This window comes from Vigna unguiculata, chromosome 2 (assembly GCF_037176805.1).
Source record: "Vigna unguiculata cultivar grain cowpea cultivar isolate G323 ecotype 2 chromosome 2, ASM3717680v1, whole genome shotgun sequence".
NCBI lineage: Eukaryota > Viridiplantae > Streptophyta > Magnoliopsida > Fabales > Fabaceae > Vigna > Vigna unguiculata.
The window spans coordinates 26,010,605-26,029,392 of record NC_140793.1 but is presented as its reverse complement, the minus strand read 5'-3'; the positions used below and the strand labels follow the sequence as shown (position 1 = coordinate 26,029,392).

General features: G+C 30.7%; 1 protein-coding gene, 1 long non-coding RNA gene and 1 pseudogene across 3 annotated transcripts; 2 read left to right on the top strand and 1 right to left on the bottom strand.

Annotated features, from left to right (window-relative positions):
• Positions 1-6,718: 6,718 nt before the first annotated feature.
• Positions 6,719-8,276, top strand: LOC114172009 (D-ribose-binding periplasmic protein). The gene is made up of 3 exons (XM_028056754.2): positions 6,719-7,182; positions 7,308-7,450; positions 7,860-8,276. Exons 1-3 carry the CDS (start codon positions 6,918-6,920, stop codon positions 7,968-7,970), a joined length of 519 nt encoding a protein of 172 aa, XP_027912555.1. The 5' UTR covers positions 6,719-6,917; the 3' UTR covers positions 7,971-8,276.
• Positions 8,277-13,692: 5,416 nt separating this feature from the next.
• Positions 13,693-14,383, bottom strand: LOC146888472 (uncharacterized). Its single transcript, XR_014988134.1, has 2 exons — positions 14,293-14,383; positions 13,693-14,171 (listed from the first exon to the last, which is right to left on the bottom strand). It is a non-coding gene; the product is annotated as an uncharacterized LOC146888472 (long non-coding RNA).
• On the top strand, positions 14,030-17,257 carry LOC114172169 (disease resistance protein RGA2-like; annotated as a pseudogene). Its single transcript, XR_014988118.1, has 3 exons — positions 14,030-15,595; positions 15,646-16,727; positions 17,076-17,257. The product of XR_014988118.1 is annotated as a disease resistance protein RGA2-like (transcript).
• The last annotated feature ends 1,531 nt before the right edge of the window (positions 17,258-18,788 follow it).

Below are 18,788 nucleotides of genomic sequence, written 5' to 3'. Positions count from 1 at the left end.
TAAAAATATAGGTCAACGAGTGGCCAACCGCCTCAACAACGTTACACGAATGATTTGCCAGATGTTCAAGTTACAATGCTGGATATACGTAGATATGTGTCAGACAACGATGTTCGACCATTAGAAATAAACAGGTTCATTGACAGTTAAGATTAAACAGGTCATTAATCAGGTTTCAAAAGCAATTGGATCTTGATTATGTTAATTATAGTCAAAGGTCTACATAGAAAACTATAAATAGAGGTGTAAGGTTGTTGAAACTTTTTCTCTAACATTTATTACAATATTAATTGTTATTACCAATCGAATTATTGCTGATTTAAACATTAGAACTTCTTTAACCAGCAAGCCGAAATTGTGGACAACTAGAGAACGATAAAAGAACCGAACGGATAAACAATATAAAAAATTGCAAATGAAATAAATTGTTTAAATAAATATTAAATCCTACGTTCGAAATAGAAATAAATGTATTTAAGAGAATTTTCATAAATGATTTATGTATCTATGAATTTATTTAACTTATGAAAATACTTTTTTATTTCTTATTTGTGGTGTAGAATTCATTGGAGTAGTTCTACAAGAAAAATATGCTTTTCTAGTTGCTATTACTTTCCTCTTTACACGTCTCTTCACTTTTAATAATGATATATTAGTGTCATTTGCATTAAGAGAAGAAATAATACATTAACCAAATTAAAGTGAATTTATTAATTTTGAATACTAAAATGAAAGTTGAAATATTAGAAATATATATATCGAGAAAGAAATCAAATAGCGGGAACAAAATAAATATTTTAATGAATAAAACGTTTATTTTTACTCATTTATTTATACATATATATCTTTATAAAGATGTCTTGTTTTTTGTGTTGATTTTCATCTTTCAATTTTGTCTTTTAAATAAACAATTTTTAGTTAAAATAATTATTATATTAATTTTACTTTTTTGTAGCTATTTCTATAAACTTAATTATTTTGTTGTTTGACTATTTTTTTAAACAACTATTTTTTAATTATAGAACTACTTGCAAAATAAATAAAAGCTACTAATTACAATAAAATTATAAAAATTATTTTAATTTTATAATAATTTTATTATTTTTTATTATTATAAAAAATGTGAAGTTTTTACTAGTAATAATAAATCAGATCGTTCAATTTACTATTTTAATTAAAAAAATCATGAAAAGTAAACCACATTTTACAGTTTCACATGGAAATATTTAATATAAATTAGGTTATTAAAAATCTGGTTTAATTTATGAAACAAGAAGTAAACTTAGAAAATACTATTGGTTATTAAAAATCTGGTTATATTTATGACTTTTTTACTCTAATCATAGGTACTAGTTTTTGACCTATGCATGTTATGTAGCCATCAAAAAGGTAAATTGTCCACTGCAATATTAAATCATAATCACATCCAAGTGCAGGAATCCTGGGGAGAAGTCTTGTCATTTCTATAAATATGAAATTTTATAAAATGTTTACGAAAAAAAAAAGTTAAGTTTCAGGTTAAATTATTTATTTTTTCTTTATTTTTTAGCAAAATACGATTTAGTCCTTTTATTTTTTTTATCTTAATTTGATTTTTATTTCGGAGAATTTGATGCAATTAAATCCTTGGTATAGAGTATTAAAAGATGGTACGCGTCAGTTTCTAGATTTTTTGATTTTTTTTTTAAATTTTTGAATTTTTTTGAATTTTTAAACATTAAAAATTTTCCTGTATCGAGCTGACGTCGTGTCACGTGACACTGTCACTGCCACGTGTTACTATTATGCCAGGTGTCATTTCTTCATTCTCAATTTGATCCCTGTATTTTTTTATTTTTGTCTCAATTTAGTCTTAATTTTTGTAAAAATTGTGTAATTCCGTATCTCACCCAATTGAAACAAAAATTAATTTTTATATAAATGTTATACAAATAATTTTATTAAATTTGATATTTTTATTCAAATTGATTTTTTATTATATATTTTTAACAAAACTAAGTTTATTTAAATTTGTGTTTCCCATTCAATTTTACTTAAAATTGTTTTCAAATATTAAATTTATTTGTTTTGGATCGTTACATAAACTAGTTAAAAATTATTTTTTAAATTTATATAATTTTTATTTTTACACCAACTCAAACATTTGTATAAAAATTATTGAACTTTACACTATTTAAAAATATACAATTATTTGAAATATATATTCAAATAAAAAAAACAATATTAAAGTATGATGTAATAAAATATCAATATAATTTATGAATTTTTTTCTATTAGCATTATTTTCTATTAACAACTTTAAAACAATATTAAATATAGTTCAATGTAACATATAAATTTAAATAAACTTAATCTTGTTAAAAATATTTGCTAGAAATATCAATTTTGATAGGAGTATTTGTGTACATTTATATAAAAATTAAATTTGATTTCAAATTGGCGAGTGACAAAATTGCTCAATTTTTACAAAAATTGCAACTAAATTGAGATAAAAATAAAAATACAGGAACCAAATTGATAATGAGGAAGTGACACCTGACATAATATTGACACGTAGCACTGTCACTGTCATTTCATACTATTACTACAACTTGCATGACGTTAGATTGACATGTGACCAATTTTTTTAAATTTTTTTAAAAATTTTAATAAAATAAATAAAAAAATAAAAAATAAAAAATCTAGGAACTGACACGTGACACCTTTAACACTACTGTTACTCCACAACTAACATAAATGACTTGATTGCATCAAATTACTCAAAATAAAGACAAAATTGAGATAAAAAAGATAAAAAAATTAAATTGATATTTTACTACGAAAATGAAAATAAAAATAATTTAAACAAATAGCAAAATTGTTACGTACAACCACCATATGAGATTAATTGCCACATTCATATATATATATATATATATATATATATATATATATATATATATATATATATATATATGTGTGTGAAAATCTATGTTTTGAGAATTAAGGGAAATGGATCATGCTATATATATATATATATATATATATATATATATATATATATATATATATATTAAAATTTTGATTGAAATACATGCAAGAAAATTAATTTCGTAGGAAAAATATAAAATCTAGTATAAAAGGCTGTATTTTAACTTTTACCAGTGTTTAGTCTAAATTACAGCGTCAATTGTAGATAAATAATTATTTATATGACTTTTAACTTGTAATAAGCATTGCTTCAATCTGTTTTAACAAATATCAATAAGTTCATCATATGTAGAAAATAAATATTTCTTTTATATTTTAAACACATAAACTAATTTGCAAAAAAGGATTACTAAAGTTTCTTCAATTCGGAATTTCAATTGGAGTATAAGTATCAAGCGATTTTTTTTGTATCAAATTCCAAATAAAGTACAACTGACCTATTTATTTAAATTATGACATGTGGATTACTTAGTTAGAAATTTAACGAATCTTTAAAATATATAAAAATTGGAAAACTTGACAGTAAAATGAGTAAATAATGAAAGTTAAATGGTAAAATTTATAAAATAATAATAATAAACTATACAATTAAATCTAGCTTTACATCAAGCACCTTATAGGTGCTGAATTCCACTAAAATCTCTTCAAAATTAAAAGTGAAGAATTTGTTTTTGGTTATTGGTGCCTTTTAAGGTTAAGCATGATTATTCCGTACTTTGAATTGGTCAATTCATTATGGAAGAGCTAATTAAAATGCTGTTGCAAAATGGACATGGCCCTCCAAAAAACCTTCCCCTTCTTTCTACAAGACCATTGGGTGTGTTCATAACTTTAAAGAACCTATTCATGATTACAAGGCTTGTTTTAAAGTTTTTATCTCGAGCTCATAACCTAAGGTTTGACCCCTTTATGACAATGAATCATTTACTACTAGCTCCCGTCGTTATTTAAGAAAATCATGCATGAATCCATAAAAATATTCATATTCTAAAATAAATTTTCCATATTTTAATTTTTTTCTTCACTAAAAGTTAGGTCCCCTTTCAAACATAAATCCCCATTGGCATTAAAACCGATTCTCTCTTCAAGTCTTTTCACCAAGGATTTGGATCTTTTTTATGAGGAACAACATAACAATGTCACGTGTCACGTTTCATATTAACATTGATGAGAAAAGAAAATCTTACGATGAAGCAATGTTGCACCATTTGGTTTAAGGACAACGGAGTGTCACGTAGCACATACCCTTTTGATATAAATTGTTGGTTAAGGCAAAACACTAATGACCAAACCACATGTTGTGAATAAAATATCAAACAGTTAGCAGATGAAATGTGTGAAACAGATATGGTGAGACCAATGTGATCAATGTTTAGGAAGCCTTGAACAGAGGACAGTATCCTGCACCTTGATTTTTTGGAATCAATAAAAAATTTAGAGAGGAAAAAGGAAAGCCAAACATGATTTGGAGACACTAAACAGATATAATGTATAAATATCAGATTTCATTTCACAATCTTTATAATGTGTCCCCAAAGGTTATGCAACGACACATGCAGATTTTCTTTATGAGAATATACTGAACTTGTATGAGACAAAGCACTGCAAAAACCCTGCACATTGTTGGGTACTTCACTGTTCCTAAACAACATGGTGGCATATGCTTTTGCCCCTAAGTTCCTCCCTCTCAGATATTTTGATTCAGTGAACTTTTCTCGTAGATAATAAATTCATTACTAAGTGCTTTTTGGATGGTTGGTTTTTGTTTTTATCATGGGGGGAAGAATGTGGAGAAAGCAACTCTTGGCTTATGTCCTTCACAGCAACAAAAGAAGGAATAGTCCCCACAAATAAGAGGCATGGTGGGAAGTTTTAAATAAAAGAGAGAATGTTGAAAAGCCCTACAAAACCTGAATATGGTACCCTCCACAAGTTGCAAATATGAACCATTATTGAGATTGAATTCCATCAACTACTGTATTTAAAACATGTCCTAACATTAGAATATTAAGAGCATTCGGACCCCAATAAATAACAATTGATGGCGGCCACATTGGTGGCCACATAGGGCTAACACTCTTACTATATAATAGCAAAGGTGTAGTCCCCTACAAGAGTCATGTTTGAACAAGAAACAGTCCTTTCCTCATTTAATATTTCAGCCAAAATCACCCAGCACCTCACATGGCTTACACACACTGACATTATGCAGAGATGTTTACACATGTGAATCAGAACAAGAAAATTTCAAACCTTGGGGCAATCATAGTTTAAGCAATATCAGATTCACAAGAGTCAAGGATCTACACCAATATTACCACTCTTGTCTTAGCTCAACATGGCATTGTTCATCCCAAGATATGGACAATTTATTGAGCAAAACATACAAATTAATTATATCATGTCAACACTTTTTCCCCATATGTGATATGGTGTTATACACATACACAGAACCAGACAAGACAACCTATGGAGGCCCTTCCTAGGGGGTGGTCCCGTAGGTCATAGTTACTTGCTTGCTTCAGTTGGCCAAGCAAGGTTAATGTGCAGTAGTGAAAGTGCAGAAAATATTTAACCATGTTAAATCAGTAAGAAGCAAATATGAATTAGTTCTAGTAATTTCAAAATTAACGAGTATTCATCGCCATGTAACTGGGATCATGGGGAGAAATTATGATTGTAAAGCATCTTTTGGTGCCTTGTTGTCAAAGTACTCAAGATACGCACAAAATTTGCTCCATGAATCAAAGAGGATTCTCAAATCTATCATTTATGGTTCATAAAATAGTTAGGGGCCAGTCACGTTTCACATCCTGAATTAAAGTTTCTCCACATTGGAGATCAAAGACTCTTGCAGCCGTCTGAAAAGAATTATTTATCTCAAACTGAAACTTTGAAAAATTACCAAAATGGCTTACAATGATTTGGTCCAACCCACTTTCAACAGCACTCAAAGGATAAAGCTGCAAGGGCCTAGCAAGCACCCAAGCAAAGTTCGCTTGAACAAACTCATATTTTTTATACATTCATCAATCAACCAATATCAATTATTATAGGTCACTTTGAAGCTAGCTACACTTTGAATTGGACTCAGAAGCATTCGAGAAAAGTTGTGCAATGTGGCAATATCATTTAATATTAGTGAAAATTTGAAACATGTTAATTCCTAGAAGTTTCTACCTTCACCTCTTCTTTGGCTCACATTTTATAGAAACCAAACAAACAAGGTACGCGAGTTTCTGAAACCCGGATAAGATGGTGCTGTGTCCTTTATCCAACGTCCACTCAAAAGAATCTTGTTCAAACGCACGCTTTGAGTACCCAATAATATTTTTATTTTATTGTTACAATAATTATTAGTATTTTCTGATTTTTGGTTATGTAGTAGTAGCATATAGATAATACGTAAGAGGCATTTGTCTTACCTTAAATCTAATCCTTGACCGCGTCGACATCGCCGAACATATCCGTCCAATTTTCTTCGTCTTCTCATCTCTCCACGTGGCATTTGCAGCATTCCTAGAGGCCAGTGCCGGTGCCAATCAGTGGTTGCCCAATATTAAAATAATTAACCACTATGTCCAAACATTATCTTACTAGATTCACAATTATTAACGAAAACCTTCACAATATTTTTGTCATGCCCCCCTATGCAATTTAAGGCCAAATATCTTAGGCTTAAATTGACCACCCTACATAATAATAAATAATAATAACATGTTAGTTGGGAAGAGGCTGGTTAAAGAGCCAAGAGTTTCTTAGAACCTGTTTTTACTATATTTGTGGGGTGCTAGAAGGAGCTGTATAGATAGAGACCTTTGCTTACTTCACTTCCTTCTTCTCTTCATTCATTCATTCATTCATCCATTCATCCATTTTCCCTTATCTCTACCATTTTCTTCTTCTTCTTCTTCTTCAATCTCTCTTGCCACAAACTACTCTCACACATGGGAAATTGCCAAGCTGTGGATGCTGCAGTGCTTGTGATCCAACACCCTTGTGGGAAGATAGAGAGGTTGTATTGGCCAGTCACTGCAAGTGAGGTTATGAGGACCAACCCTGGTCACTATGTCTCTTTGATAATACCATTGCCTGTGCCACCACAGGACCAGAATCAAGACCAGAAAACGGTGCGTTTCACCCGAGTTAAGCTCCTCCGGCCTAATGAAACTCTCAACCTCGGCCATGCCTACAGGCTCATCACCACTCAAGGTATATATATATATATATATATGATGCTGTCAGATCTTTGTGATGAAGGGTCGGTTTCTGTGTTTGTGTTGTGTGGTTTCATCACTTCATGTGATTCTAAGAACTTCTTCTGTTTCTGGTTTTAGAGGTTATGAAGGTTTTGAAAGCAAAGAAGCATGCAAAGACGAGGAAGCCACAGGCTGAGACAGTTGAGAAGGCACACACAGCACAACCGGAGAAGCAGAGTTCAGCCAGTGAGCCACACACAGGAGGGGATTCCACACACCAGGTATGTCTCATGTCAACACTACTTCTCCACTTTTCCCTTTAAATTAAGTGTTATTCCATGAAGAATATTCTAGTAGGTTGTTTCTTTAGTCCACCCCAATAGTGAATCCACTGAACATTTTGATCTATCTACCCACATGGCACAGGTTCTATAGATGCTGAATCTCTCTACTGTTATCTATAATATATATTTTTTGTACAAACTATGCATGTATTTATGCCATTAGTCATGCAATCCTTAGCAAAACATGGCTTGGATGTTTTAACTCTGTGAAAAGCGAATGAATGATCAATGACAGACATAATTTTACTAGAAATTAAGCTGCAGACACAACTTTTATCTCCGATTTTGGAAGTTTTTATCCTCATCATTGATTTGCATCGATGCTGAACAGTGTAATGAATTGCAGGGAACGAGGGCAGAGAGACAAAGGCCAAGGGTGGCTTCAGCAAATCCTGCTGTAGTGAGGTCAAAATCCTGGCGCCCTTCATTGCAGAGTATTTCAGAATCAGCAAGTTGATTGGTGCAAACTGAAAAGCTGAAACATGTATAGTGGCTCATAGAGTATTATATGATAGCCACTAGAATGTCAGAAGTTCCTACTAGTTGATTCTTACATGGGCATGAAAATTCATCACCACGTTTCAACCTAGATTTCTCTTTCATCGCCAATCATACCCTCAACTGCAAAACCATGCTCCTGTGGTAACATGTTTGTATAGCACCACCACGAAAAGAAAAAGAATAGAAGAGTAATCAATGTAAAAATTTTTTAGAAGTGAGTTTTCTGATTGATATAGTTACAGCATCCACATCTTCGTTTCAACATTCAAGTTTTTTATGACGCTCTTGGTGACCAACATATCCGTGAAAGGTTTTACCAATAATGTGCATAATCCTCAAGAAAAACCTCACGCAATATCTGTTTTCCACTTAAGACAGGTTAAAATTATATCTCAAAGCTCAAATTGGAGTTTAAATATTCCATTATTTGTTTCTAGGCTCAAGCATCAAAGGACAGATAGCACGTCAAAAACATTGTCAGCTTTGGACTAAACATGACAAAATTTGAAACACTTTCATAGAGGTTTTCCGAAATTTATGCTGACTTTCTAGTAATTTTTTGTTGGGGTCAATAATTGTACCATTCATATCAAGTCCAGCTTTCTGATCGAAAAGTAAATGAAAATTCTTTACTGCAGAAGAAAATAAACACAAAAACAGATCATTACAGACATCTGATCTGAATTTTAGGAAAGGTTTGCTCTAACTGAAGTGTTATGAACCAAGAAATTCTGATAATGGTTTGGCTCAGATTCTCCATTCTGTTAAAAAAACTCAATCACAGATACAAGAGAGTTACTTTTTGACTATGTGTGCAAAATATAACAGCATGAAGTCACAAAACCATCACCCTTTTATTGTTTATACGAATAGGAACTTGAAAGAAGCAATCTTTGAATCAACAACTCAGTCTCTAATATAATGTAACTGCATCAAAAAAAGTCTCTAATATAATTTCGATTCAAATCAACTATAATGAATTATTAGTTGATATTTTAATGGCTGAGTCTTGAACCTTACGCTATTAGTACAATAGCATGTAGGGAAGAAGCCAAAATTCTATCCATCAAGTTAGGATGGGTCCATAACTGCATATATGTATGGGTCTGCTATGTCAAGAACCAACAAAGAAACCAACATGCAGAATGAAATCCTATGAAATTCTTGATAACAGTAACAGTTATTACCATTGTAATATTCATTCATAATGTAACTATTGTTCTTGTGATATTTATCCCTTTGAATAAGGCCATATAATAACTCATTTACGAAATTCCCATAGGCCAGAATTTGTAATAATCAAAGCTCCCACTGTTTCCATCATTTCAACCATCCAAAATATTGCATATCACTTCATGTGTCATGATTAGACCCAAATCAGACAGTCTATCTCGACTGATTGGGACCAAAAATAGACAACAAGGTAAACCTACCTTAGGATTTTTTTTGCAATCATTAAGGAAAAATAAGTAATTATAACATACTGTCTAGCAAGGACCACAAATCAAATCTGCAATAAATTCTCAATTACCCTGAAAGGCAAAAGAAAAGAGCCATATAAAATAAAGGCACATGCAAATGGGGCCTGTATGGTGACTCATCAGTAAACAATTGTGATATTCTTATTAATGTTACACCATTTCTTCTAGGAAAGGAATGTTGGCCACAAACATTAATGAAGAAATTCCTTTAGATGTACCAATGTTGGCCACAGAATTATGAAATGAGAATGTCCTTAATGTGGACATGGTAATCAATGAGGGTATTATCAGTGAATTAAAGGCAGATCTTTCAAATTCAATTTAGGATTGCTCTTGATAACTATAGTGATTGAATTCTCTGTCCCCATTTCCCTCCTTCTTTGACGGTTCCAAACTGAAGCTCTCAGGTTTATGAATGTTATGATTTAGAAGAAACAAGAAGTGATGAACAGAATCCTTCACAGACTAGCATATGATAATTGACTTTTGTTCTTCCAAGAAAGATGTTGAAGATCAGATTTTATACTACAGAAGACAGCAATCACTGTTCTCCAAGAAAGTTCACAGGGAAGCTAGTCAAAAGCAGATTTTACTGTTTGTATGCAATCAATGAAGTTCACTAACTGCATAAACACCTCTTGCAAGCATAGCCCTTGTTCTAGTACTTAAACTATGAGAAGTAGATTATTTTCTTTTAGTGAATAAGACCAGCATCAAAACTAAAGTACGAAACAAAGAACTGTTGAACACAAAAACAGTCATAGCTTTTAAGGTAACTGAAATTTTAATGAATTTTATTTTTTTAACTAAATTAAAAACAGGTTTTCAGATATATCAACATAATGTTTGATGAAAACTAATTAATGTTTCAATTTAAATCCCAGCAAACACAAATACAATTATACTATCAACTCTAACACACGTGTTACCAAAACATAAAAACAGAATATGAATTCAGTTACTAAATAAAATGTAGTAAACTAAACCTAAATATCCTTGTTCAATTTACATTGAACTGTTTTTTTTATTCAGTCAACTCTTTTGGTAAAATTTACCGTCGTCGAAATTATCATATAATATACCTAACTTGGATTCACAATGAAATACGAGAATTTTGTTTTGTTCAATTTTTTTATTGTATTTATTATTAAATCTTACAGTTAAAATAAAAAAAATTAAAAATAATGAAAAAAGTATGTAATTGTGTGGGATAATATGTAGTTAGTTTTTGTTTTATTTCATAGAAAATATGTAATAAACAGTTAAAAAATCAATTTAACAGAATTTCTCTTATTATAAACAAAGAGATTATCCAAATTCATAATACAGCACCATTAAAAAAATCGTTCAGAGTACAATAGAAAGTTTAGGGTTGGATCGTTTGGGCAAAGATAGAATGTAAAAGTCGAAACCGTACTTATTTATTTGGGCATTGATTCCAATTCATGGAAAACTTAAGTGGTATAGTTTTTTATACCTCCACACTTATTAATTGTATCCTCACACTGACATATAAAAATTAAAATACCTTTCTTTACTGTACTACACCATTATTGCCTCTATTATGCGGCAATAGCTTCTTTCATCATTGCTGTTGCTGCAAAGGAGAAAGAAGAGAAGGAGAGGAAGAACGATGTAGAGATAGAAAAAGAGAGCAAATGAGGAAAAAAAAAAAAAAGCATGGGAAGTTTAAATTAAATGGGGGCAATTTCTTTGTGCACCTCCATAATTTTAACTTGTACCCTGAAAAATCTTTGTATATATAATTTGGAAAGCATTATTTATTTATTTATTTTAGATTTTATATTTTAGAATACAAATTAAAAAAATATAATCTGAACTATATAATTTGAGATATAAGTGTATTTCAGATTATACATTTTAAAAGTATAATAAAAAATCATTGTAAATTACACGTTCAAAAATACAAAATTTACATTACAAACACTTATAGGAGTATAAACTGAAATTATGGAGGTACAGGAAGAAGTTGTCCTAAATGCTTCACCCTCCAAACAGAAGTGACTTCTTATATGTATATACAAAATTTATAAGCTCATTTTAGGATAAGATAAAAGGAATTCTATAAAAACTAATGCATTTCGTTAAAATAAATTCAAACTTGTCTCTGCTATAGAATCATGTTTAGCATTAGCTTCTCCAAAAAGTTTTTTTTTAATTTCAGATATTTGATCCTTTTTACTATTTTTATTTTCTTTTCTCATAACTGTAGTTAATTTAATGTTGAAGATAAAAAACAATTAACTAACAAAATAAAAATAATATATAATAATTCTAAATTATGTTTAGCATATAATTCAATTCAATAAGTCATTTAATATTTTTATAAATAAAAATATTTATACACAAATTTCTTTCGTAATTCTAATACATATAAATAACAACTTTTATAATACTTATGTCAAATGACCATTATGCTAAAGAAAATATTTTAACGTGTACATAGTCATACAAATAGACAAACACAAAGATATAAAAACACACAAACACAACACTGAGATATACAACCACAAAGATATACAAATACACAAAGATGCAGACACACAAACACAAATACACAAAAAAAATAAATGATTTAAACATACTCTTTTACTTCTACACAAATAATTCATCATAAACTCTTTCTAGCCACATGTGACCGATCTTTATAACACATGCATGCAAAACTTTTAAAAACAACTTAAAAAAAGGTAAAAGATGAACTTACTTTACAAATTCTAATTAGACATAATTATCGTATTCTAAGTCAAAACTCATATGATGAATTTTTATCTTCAGAAAGATGAATTGGTTAATCAGAGAAAATCTAAAAAAAAAGAAGGTCATTCTTAGGGAGATGTTGACTTTTATAAAATTAAATTCAACTAAATAATTATTTTATTTATAAATTTTGTATTTTAATAATAAAATATTGAAACTCAATTTAGTTATTTTCAATGTTCTTATAAAATATTAATACAATTTGAAAAAATAAAATTGTATATATTATTTTAAAAATATGTAAGGGTTATAAAATAATGACTATTATTTATATTTTATATAATTTCTAATTACTAATTTTAAAACTTTAAAATATATGTAATAATTTTATTAATTTTATCTTGTAAGATAAGGGCATTACTAATGATTCTAAAAAAAATTATATCACAATTAATAAAAGTATAGTTATAATTTAAAAATATATTTATATTAAAAATTTAAAGTTAATATTATTCATATATTAAAGTAAATATTATCCATTCATCTCAAATTTTTTTTGAGACGTAAGCGAAACGTGACATTTTCATTACTATTTTATTATTGTGACTTATTTGGTAAAGCATATATTAAGAAGAAATGGATTTCATGGAGTGAAAAATAAAAATAAAAATAAAAGTGAGATTATTTAGAAAAAAAAATTGTTTGTAATAGATTTGATTGGTATGGTAAAATAAATGTAATTATATATTAATATATTTATATTATCAATGATTTAATGTAAAAAATAAAATCTCAAATTATAAATTAAAATTAAAATTAAATTTCAATTACTAAGCTGAAAGCATAGTCTCTTAGGCTCTCTTTAGATTTGACAACGGATTTGGAAGAGTGGATTTAAGAGAAAAGAGGAGTAAAAACGATGTTGTATGGATTAAAGGAAAAATGTAATCTGAATGGAATTGAGATGAAAGTTTGTGTATATTGTGATTGATATATTAAAAAATATATTTAATTGATAAAAATAAGAGATTACAATTTTATTCCTAGTTATAAAAATAATTTAAAATAAAATATAATTAATTGATATAATATATTTATGTTGAAGAAAAAAAATATAGATCAATATTTTTATAGGATAGTGATATTTTAACACACTTTTTTTTATTCACTTTATTTTTTTGATTCACCATTAAGTTATCACATTACTCTACTAAAAAAACACAAAATAGATAATTGAAAAGTGATTAAAATGATGTATTAGAATAAAAAAAGTGAGTCAAAATATTATTATTTAAATTTATGTAATCTGTGGAGTAGTGAGGACTCTACGTTCTCTCTCCAAAATCATCACCCATTTTCGATTATTTATACAATATTATTAGAAGTGTACCCCTCTTCAATCTGATGATTTTAAAATAGATAACATGTACACTAATAACACTCACCAAAAATTATGTACCTACAAAGTTGCAAAGATTATTTTAAACCTGGTAGTTTATTTTTCCTTTCTGTAATTTATTTATATAAGAGTTAAATCGATTATTATTTTTTTATTATTTATACAACAAAACCATGATTGTCAACATGAAGATTTGATGGTGAGAAACCTTGCTGCCTTAAGCATGAAGAAACCACTCCAACATTGCTTCACAACTGATCCCAGCCTTGTTACTTAAGAAATCTAATTGCCTTGCTTACAAATTATTCCTTGCCATATTCGGCAACCTTTTGTCCTTGTTAAGCCCACACAACATTTCTCCTTGTTGCTTCTTCATTCAATCCCTCTCAAATTTTCATCTTCCAGAGTTACATTATGACAGAGTTTGTGGTTGAATCTGTGCTTCACAATTTGAACACACTCATCCAAAAGCAGTTGAAACCATTTCTGAGTTTTAATCAAGATCTGAGGAGGCTTGCTGTCATGTTCTCTACTATCAAGCCTTTGCTTGAAGATGCTGAGGAGAAACAATTTTCAAACATTGAAATTAGAAATTGGATGCAAAAGATAAACATGCTGCTAAAATGGTGGATGACATAATTGATGAGTGCGACTATGAAGCACTGAGGTCGGAGTACCGTGGGGTCAAAGGTTTTGTATCAGATAAGGTACAGTGCTCTAGCTTGTCCTCTTTTCATCCCAAGCATATTGTTTTTGTCTACAAAATTGCTAAGAGAGTGAAAAGGATAAGTGAGAAATTAATAGAAATTCTCGAAGAAAAAGAAGAAAAGTTTGATTTGATTGAGACTGGTAGGATAATGATTGCTGGGAGAAGAATCGAAGTCATTGAGGGGGGCCGAACTACCTCTTTCTTCTGTGAACCACGAGTCTACGGAAGAGAAGAGGATAAAAATAGAATTTTAATGAATTTGATTAGTAATCATTATGAATTTATGGATGTTTTATCGGTCTATAGAATTGAAGGGCCAAAAGGAATTGGAAAAACAACATTTGCCAAACTCATCTTCAATCATCCGGGGGTAGTTGACCACTTTGAGTTGAGAATTTGGGTGCGTAGGATTTTAGATTTCAATTTTAAGAGAATTATAGAAGCTATCTTGGAAGCAGCTATTGGGTGTGACTGTGAGGACTTGGATCTAGACACAATACAAAAAAAACTTCAATGTCTTCTCCACGGAAAAAGATATTTGATTGTGTTGGATTTCAATTGGTATCGGGATTCCGTAGATGTTGACTGGCAGAGGTTGAAATCAGAATTGGCTTGTGGGAAAAAAGGTTCTTCCATTTTGATCACCACTCCTAGTATCACCACTCCTAGTCCGATGTATGGAAGAAAGTGGGATGGAGAGATTCATCATAAATTATCAGTGCTGTCTGTCGATGATTCGTGGAAACTGTTTAAACAACAAGTCTTTGAATCAAATGAGGAAATACCATTTCATCTTGAGGCAATAGGAAGGGAGATAGTACAAAAGTGTAGGGGAGAGCCTCTTGCGGCAAAACTAATAGGTGCTCTTCTACACTCCACCAGAGAGAGAAAACAGTGGCTCAATGTCATGAGAAGCAACATTTGGAATTCACCACAAGTTCATGACTCTGTAAAATGTGCCATGACACTAAGTTATTTGAACCTACCAATAAGACTCAAAAAGTGCTTTACTTATTGTTCAATATTTTCTAGTGTTGAAACAATAAGGAAACCATATTTAATTGAACTTTGGATGGCTAACGGATTCATTTCATCTGATGGAAGGTTAGATGCTGAGGATGCTGGTGATGATGTGTGGAATGAATTACATAAGAGATCCTTTTTTGAAGATATTGAGACAGATGAATTTGGCAACAATACAGGTTTCAGGATGCACTATCATGTTAGGAAACTTGCACGCTTAGTTGCACAAGATGTACAATGCTTAACAGGTGACAGTAGCTTTATTGATTTGTTGCAAAAGATATAGAATGTGTGATAGGTGACTCTAGAGTAACTTATTCGTCTGCTATCAGCCATCTCTCAGATTATAGACGGAGAATTGAATTGAATTCAATTGGGTTGCAGCAAATAAAATCTTTGAGGACTTATCTAATACCAAATCAATACAGTGATCAAATTTCTCCTAATGTATTGAAATGTCAATATTTGCGGGTGCTTCAGTTACGACTAAAAGGAGAATTGTCACCTTCAATCGGAGATTTGAAGCATTTAAGGTACTTGAATGTTTCCAAGAGTGACTTCAAAACTCTTCCAGAATTCCTGTGTAAACTGTGGAATTTGCAAATCTTGAAATTAGATTACTGTAAACATCTCCAGAAGTTGCCCGACAGGTTGATAGAGTTAAGATGTCTTGAAAAGCTATCTTTTAAGGGTTGCCACAAACTATCAAGCTTGCCTCCTCACATGGGGAAGTTGTTTTCCCTGAAGAGTTTAACTTCCTTCTTTGTTGGCAACGAAAGAGGGTTCCTTTTGGAAGAATTGGGAGGAATGAGGCTGAAAGGAGATCTTGAGATGAAGCATCTCGGAAGAGTGAGTGTAAAGGATGCGATGGAAGCGAAAATGTCAAGGAAGAGATTGAAGGAGTTGAGGTTGTCATGGGACAGAAATGAAGAGACGAAATTAGGAGAAAATGTTGAGAAGATTGTTGAAGTGCTTCAACCTGATACCCAAGAGCTTGTGAGTTTGACGGTAACAGCATACCCAGGTGGGCGTTTCCCGAGATGGGTGTTGAGTCCTTTTTTGAAGAAATTACAAATTGAAAGATGCAGAGAGCTGAAAGGTTTGGATGAGGCTATACAAGCCATGACCGGCCTGCAATGGTTGAGATTATATAATCTTCCAAATCTAGAATACTTGCCTGATTTCTTTGATGATCTTCTTTATCTTCGCCAATTAGCTATTGGCTTTTGTTGCAAGTTGAGGAGCCTTCCAGACAGCCTATTATGGAACAGATTGGAAAGATTGGATATTTACGCTTGCCCTGCCTTAGAGAAGCACTTGTGTCGTTGGCCAACAAGGTTCTCTGTTTCCGAAATTAGAGTGGATGGTTGTCTTATTAAGGTAAGACTATCACTTTCTCTTACCACATCTTATATCACAAGTGTCGGTTTAAATTTCAAGGTTTACCACGTTTTGTTAGTCCTTACAATTTTTTAACCAATTTTACAAAATTTAGTATTATTTTTATCGGCTAAATTTAACAAGCTAAACTAAATAATATTAGATATGTAAACTGAAAAAAGAAGTAATTTGATATGTCCTAGAAAACAAATTTTAAGGGATCGAAATGAATATATTTTTTAACTTATCAAGCCAAACATAAACTGAACAAATCCAATTTATCCTTTTATAATAAGTAGCATACAAATTCTTACATGAATTTGGGTTTTTTGATTCGTATCTATGCAGGGAAAAGGAGACGCTTATTATTTTTAGATGCAACTGAGTGCAGTTTCTTTTGATGTCTTCACTCTAATTTATTTATGATTGTCGCGCGAAGAGTAATAAAGATAATTTCCTAAAAAGAATGTAATATTTTTATGTTTAGATAGATACTCTATGTATTGTATGGTATTTTGATTTAATTCTTTTAATAGTTTTCTATTATTTTATTTCTTTAGTTATATATATATATATATATATATATATATATATATATATATATATATATATATATATACACGTCTAATATAGAATGTATATTGTGTATAGAATCTTCTGGTATAATATAATTGCTTTCATTTATTTTTGTTCATGTGCTTTTATTGTTATTGTTGAATGAATCCAACAATTGGCACCCTATGTGGGGACATGAGAAAGACAATCAAGAAATACAAGATTCTAGACACGATCAACAAGTTTGATTTTGAGAAGTTTTTTTTTCTCTTCATAATGACTTAATATTATTGAAATCAAGGTGGAAGTTATCTTAATAGAATAAGAATGTATATAATAAAGGGTGAGGTGAACATTTAGCGTTTTTTGTATTAGAGGAGAGGATTAACATGATGAACAAAATCAAAACCACCTTAATTTTGTGTCTTGTAAGGTGCAAGTCATCTAGGAGATGTTGCTGCAAGATGTGAGGTATGTTTTAGAGCTCAAGTGAATTTTTTTCGATTAGTATGTTCGATCTTATGAGTTTATTATTCAAGATTGAATAAGATACTATTTTAAAAGGAGAGTCTACAATTGGTAAGGAGGTGAAATTAATTGTTTACATATTTGATAGTTCAACAATAATCGTACATGTGTTTGTAACTAGTGTAACTAGTTAGACGATGCAAGATAAGACAACATGGTGGCATTTAAGGTTGGGACAGACTAGTGAGAGAGGTCAAGTGCCTCGATGCCTCGATGGGTCAAGTGCCACATATTCTGGAAACCTTCGTGTTCATCTCACAGTTAGTTGGGAATGATTGTGGAGAGCAAATTATATAAATATTATAGTGTTCCAGAGCAAATAATCCAGTACATGCAGTCATCACGACGATGTTGTCTTCTTTAATGAAGAGAAAGGTGGCACCTGCACCACTTCCATGTCCCTCAAGAACTCCATTTTTTGTTGAATTCCAAACATCTCTTCAAGCACCCTTTATCCTCGTCAAACACCTTCCAACTCTCACTGCAATTTTCGCACGACACAAACCTCGCATTCCCACAATGCTCACACACGAAGCTGGCGATGCAGTTGCGGCCATGGAGATGGAGGGAGGGAGAAGCTGCACCCGACATGTGAAGATGAAGGAGAAGGAGGAGATGTCTTAAATTATTAGGATTTTTAGTAAATTTTTAATAAACGCTAAAATGGGAATATGAGAATTTATGGGTGTGCAGGAAGAAATGACCTTATTGATTTTAGGGTTGGATCGTTTGGGCAAAGATAGAATCTAATAGTAGAAGGGTTTTTCTTACTGCACCCCGAATTTTTCTTCTTGCACTTCCAAGTTTGACTGTAAAGACTATTATATCTTTAAAAAATTAAAAATAAATTATAAATTAAATATTTCCGCAGTCTGCATGTAATATCCCAATTTTTAGCAGCTTAAGACTAATAAAAATAGGAAGTTTCATCATAGTTTCAAAACAGGTAATTCAGTGTACACAATATATTAATACAGT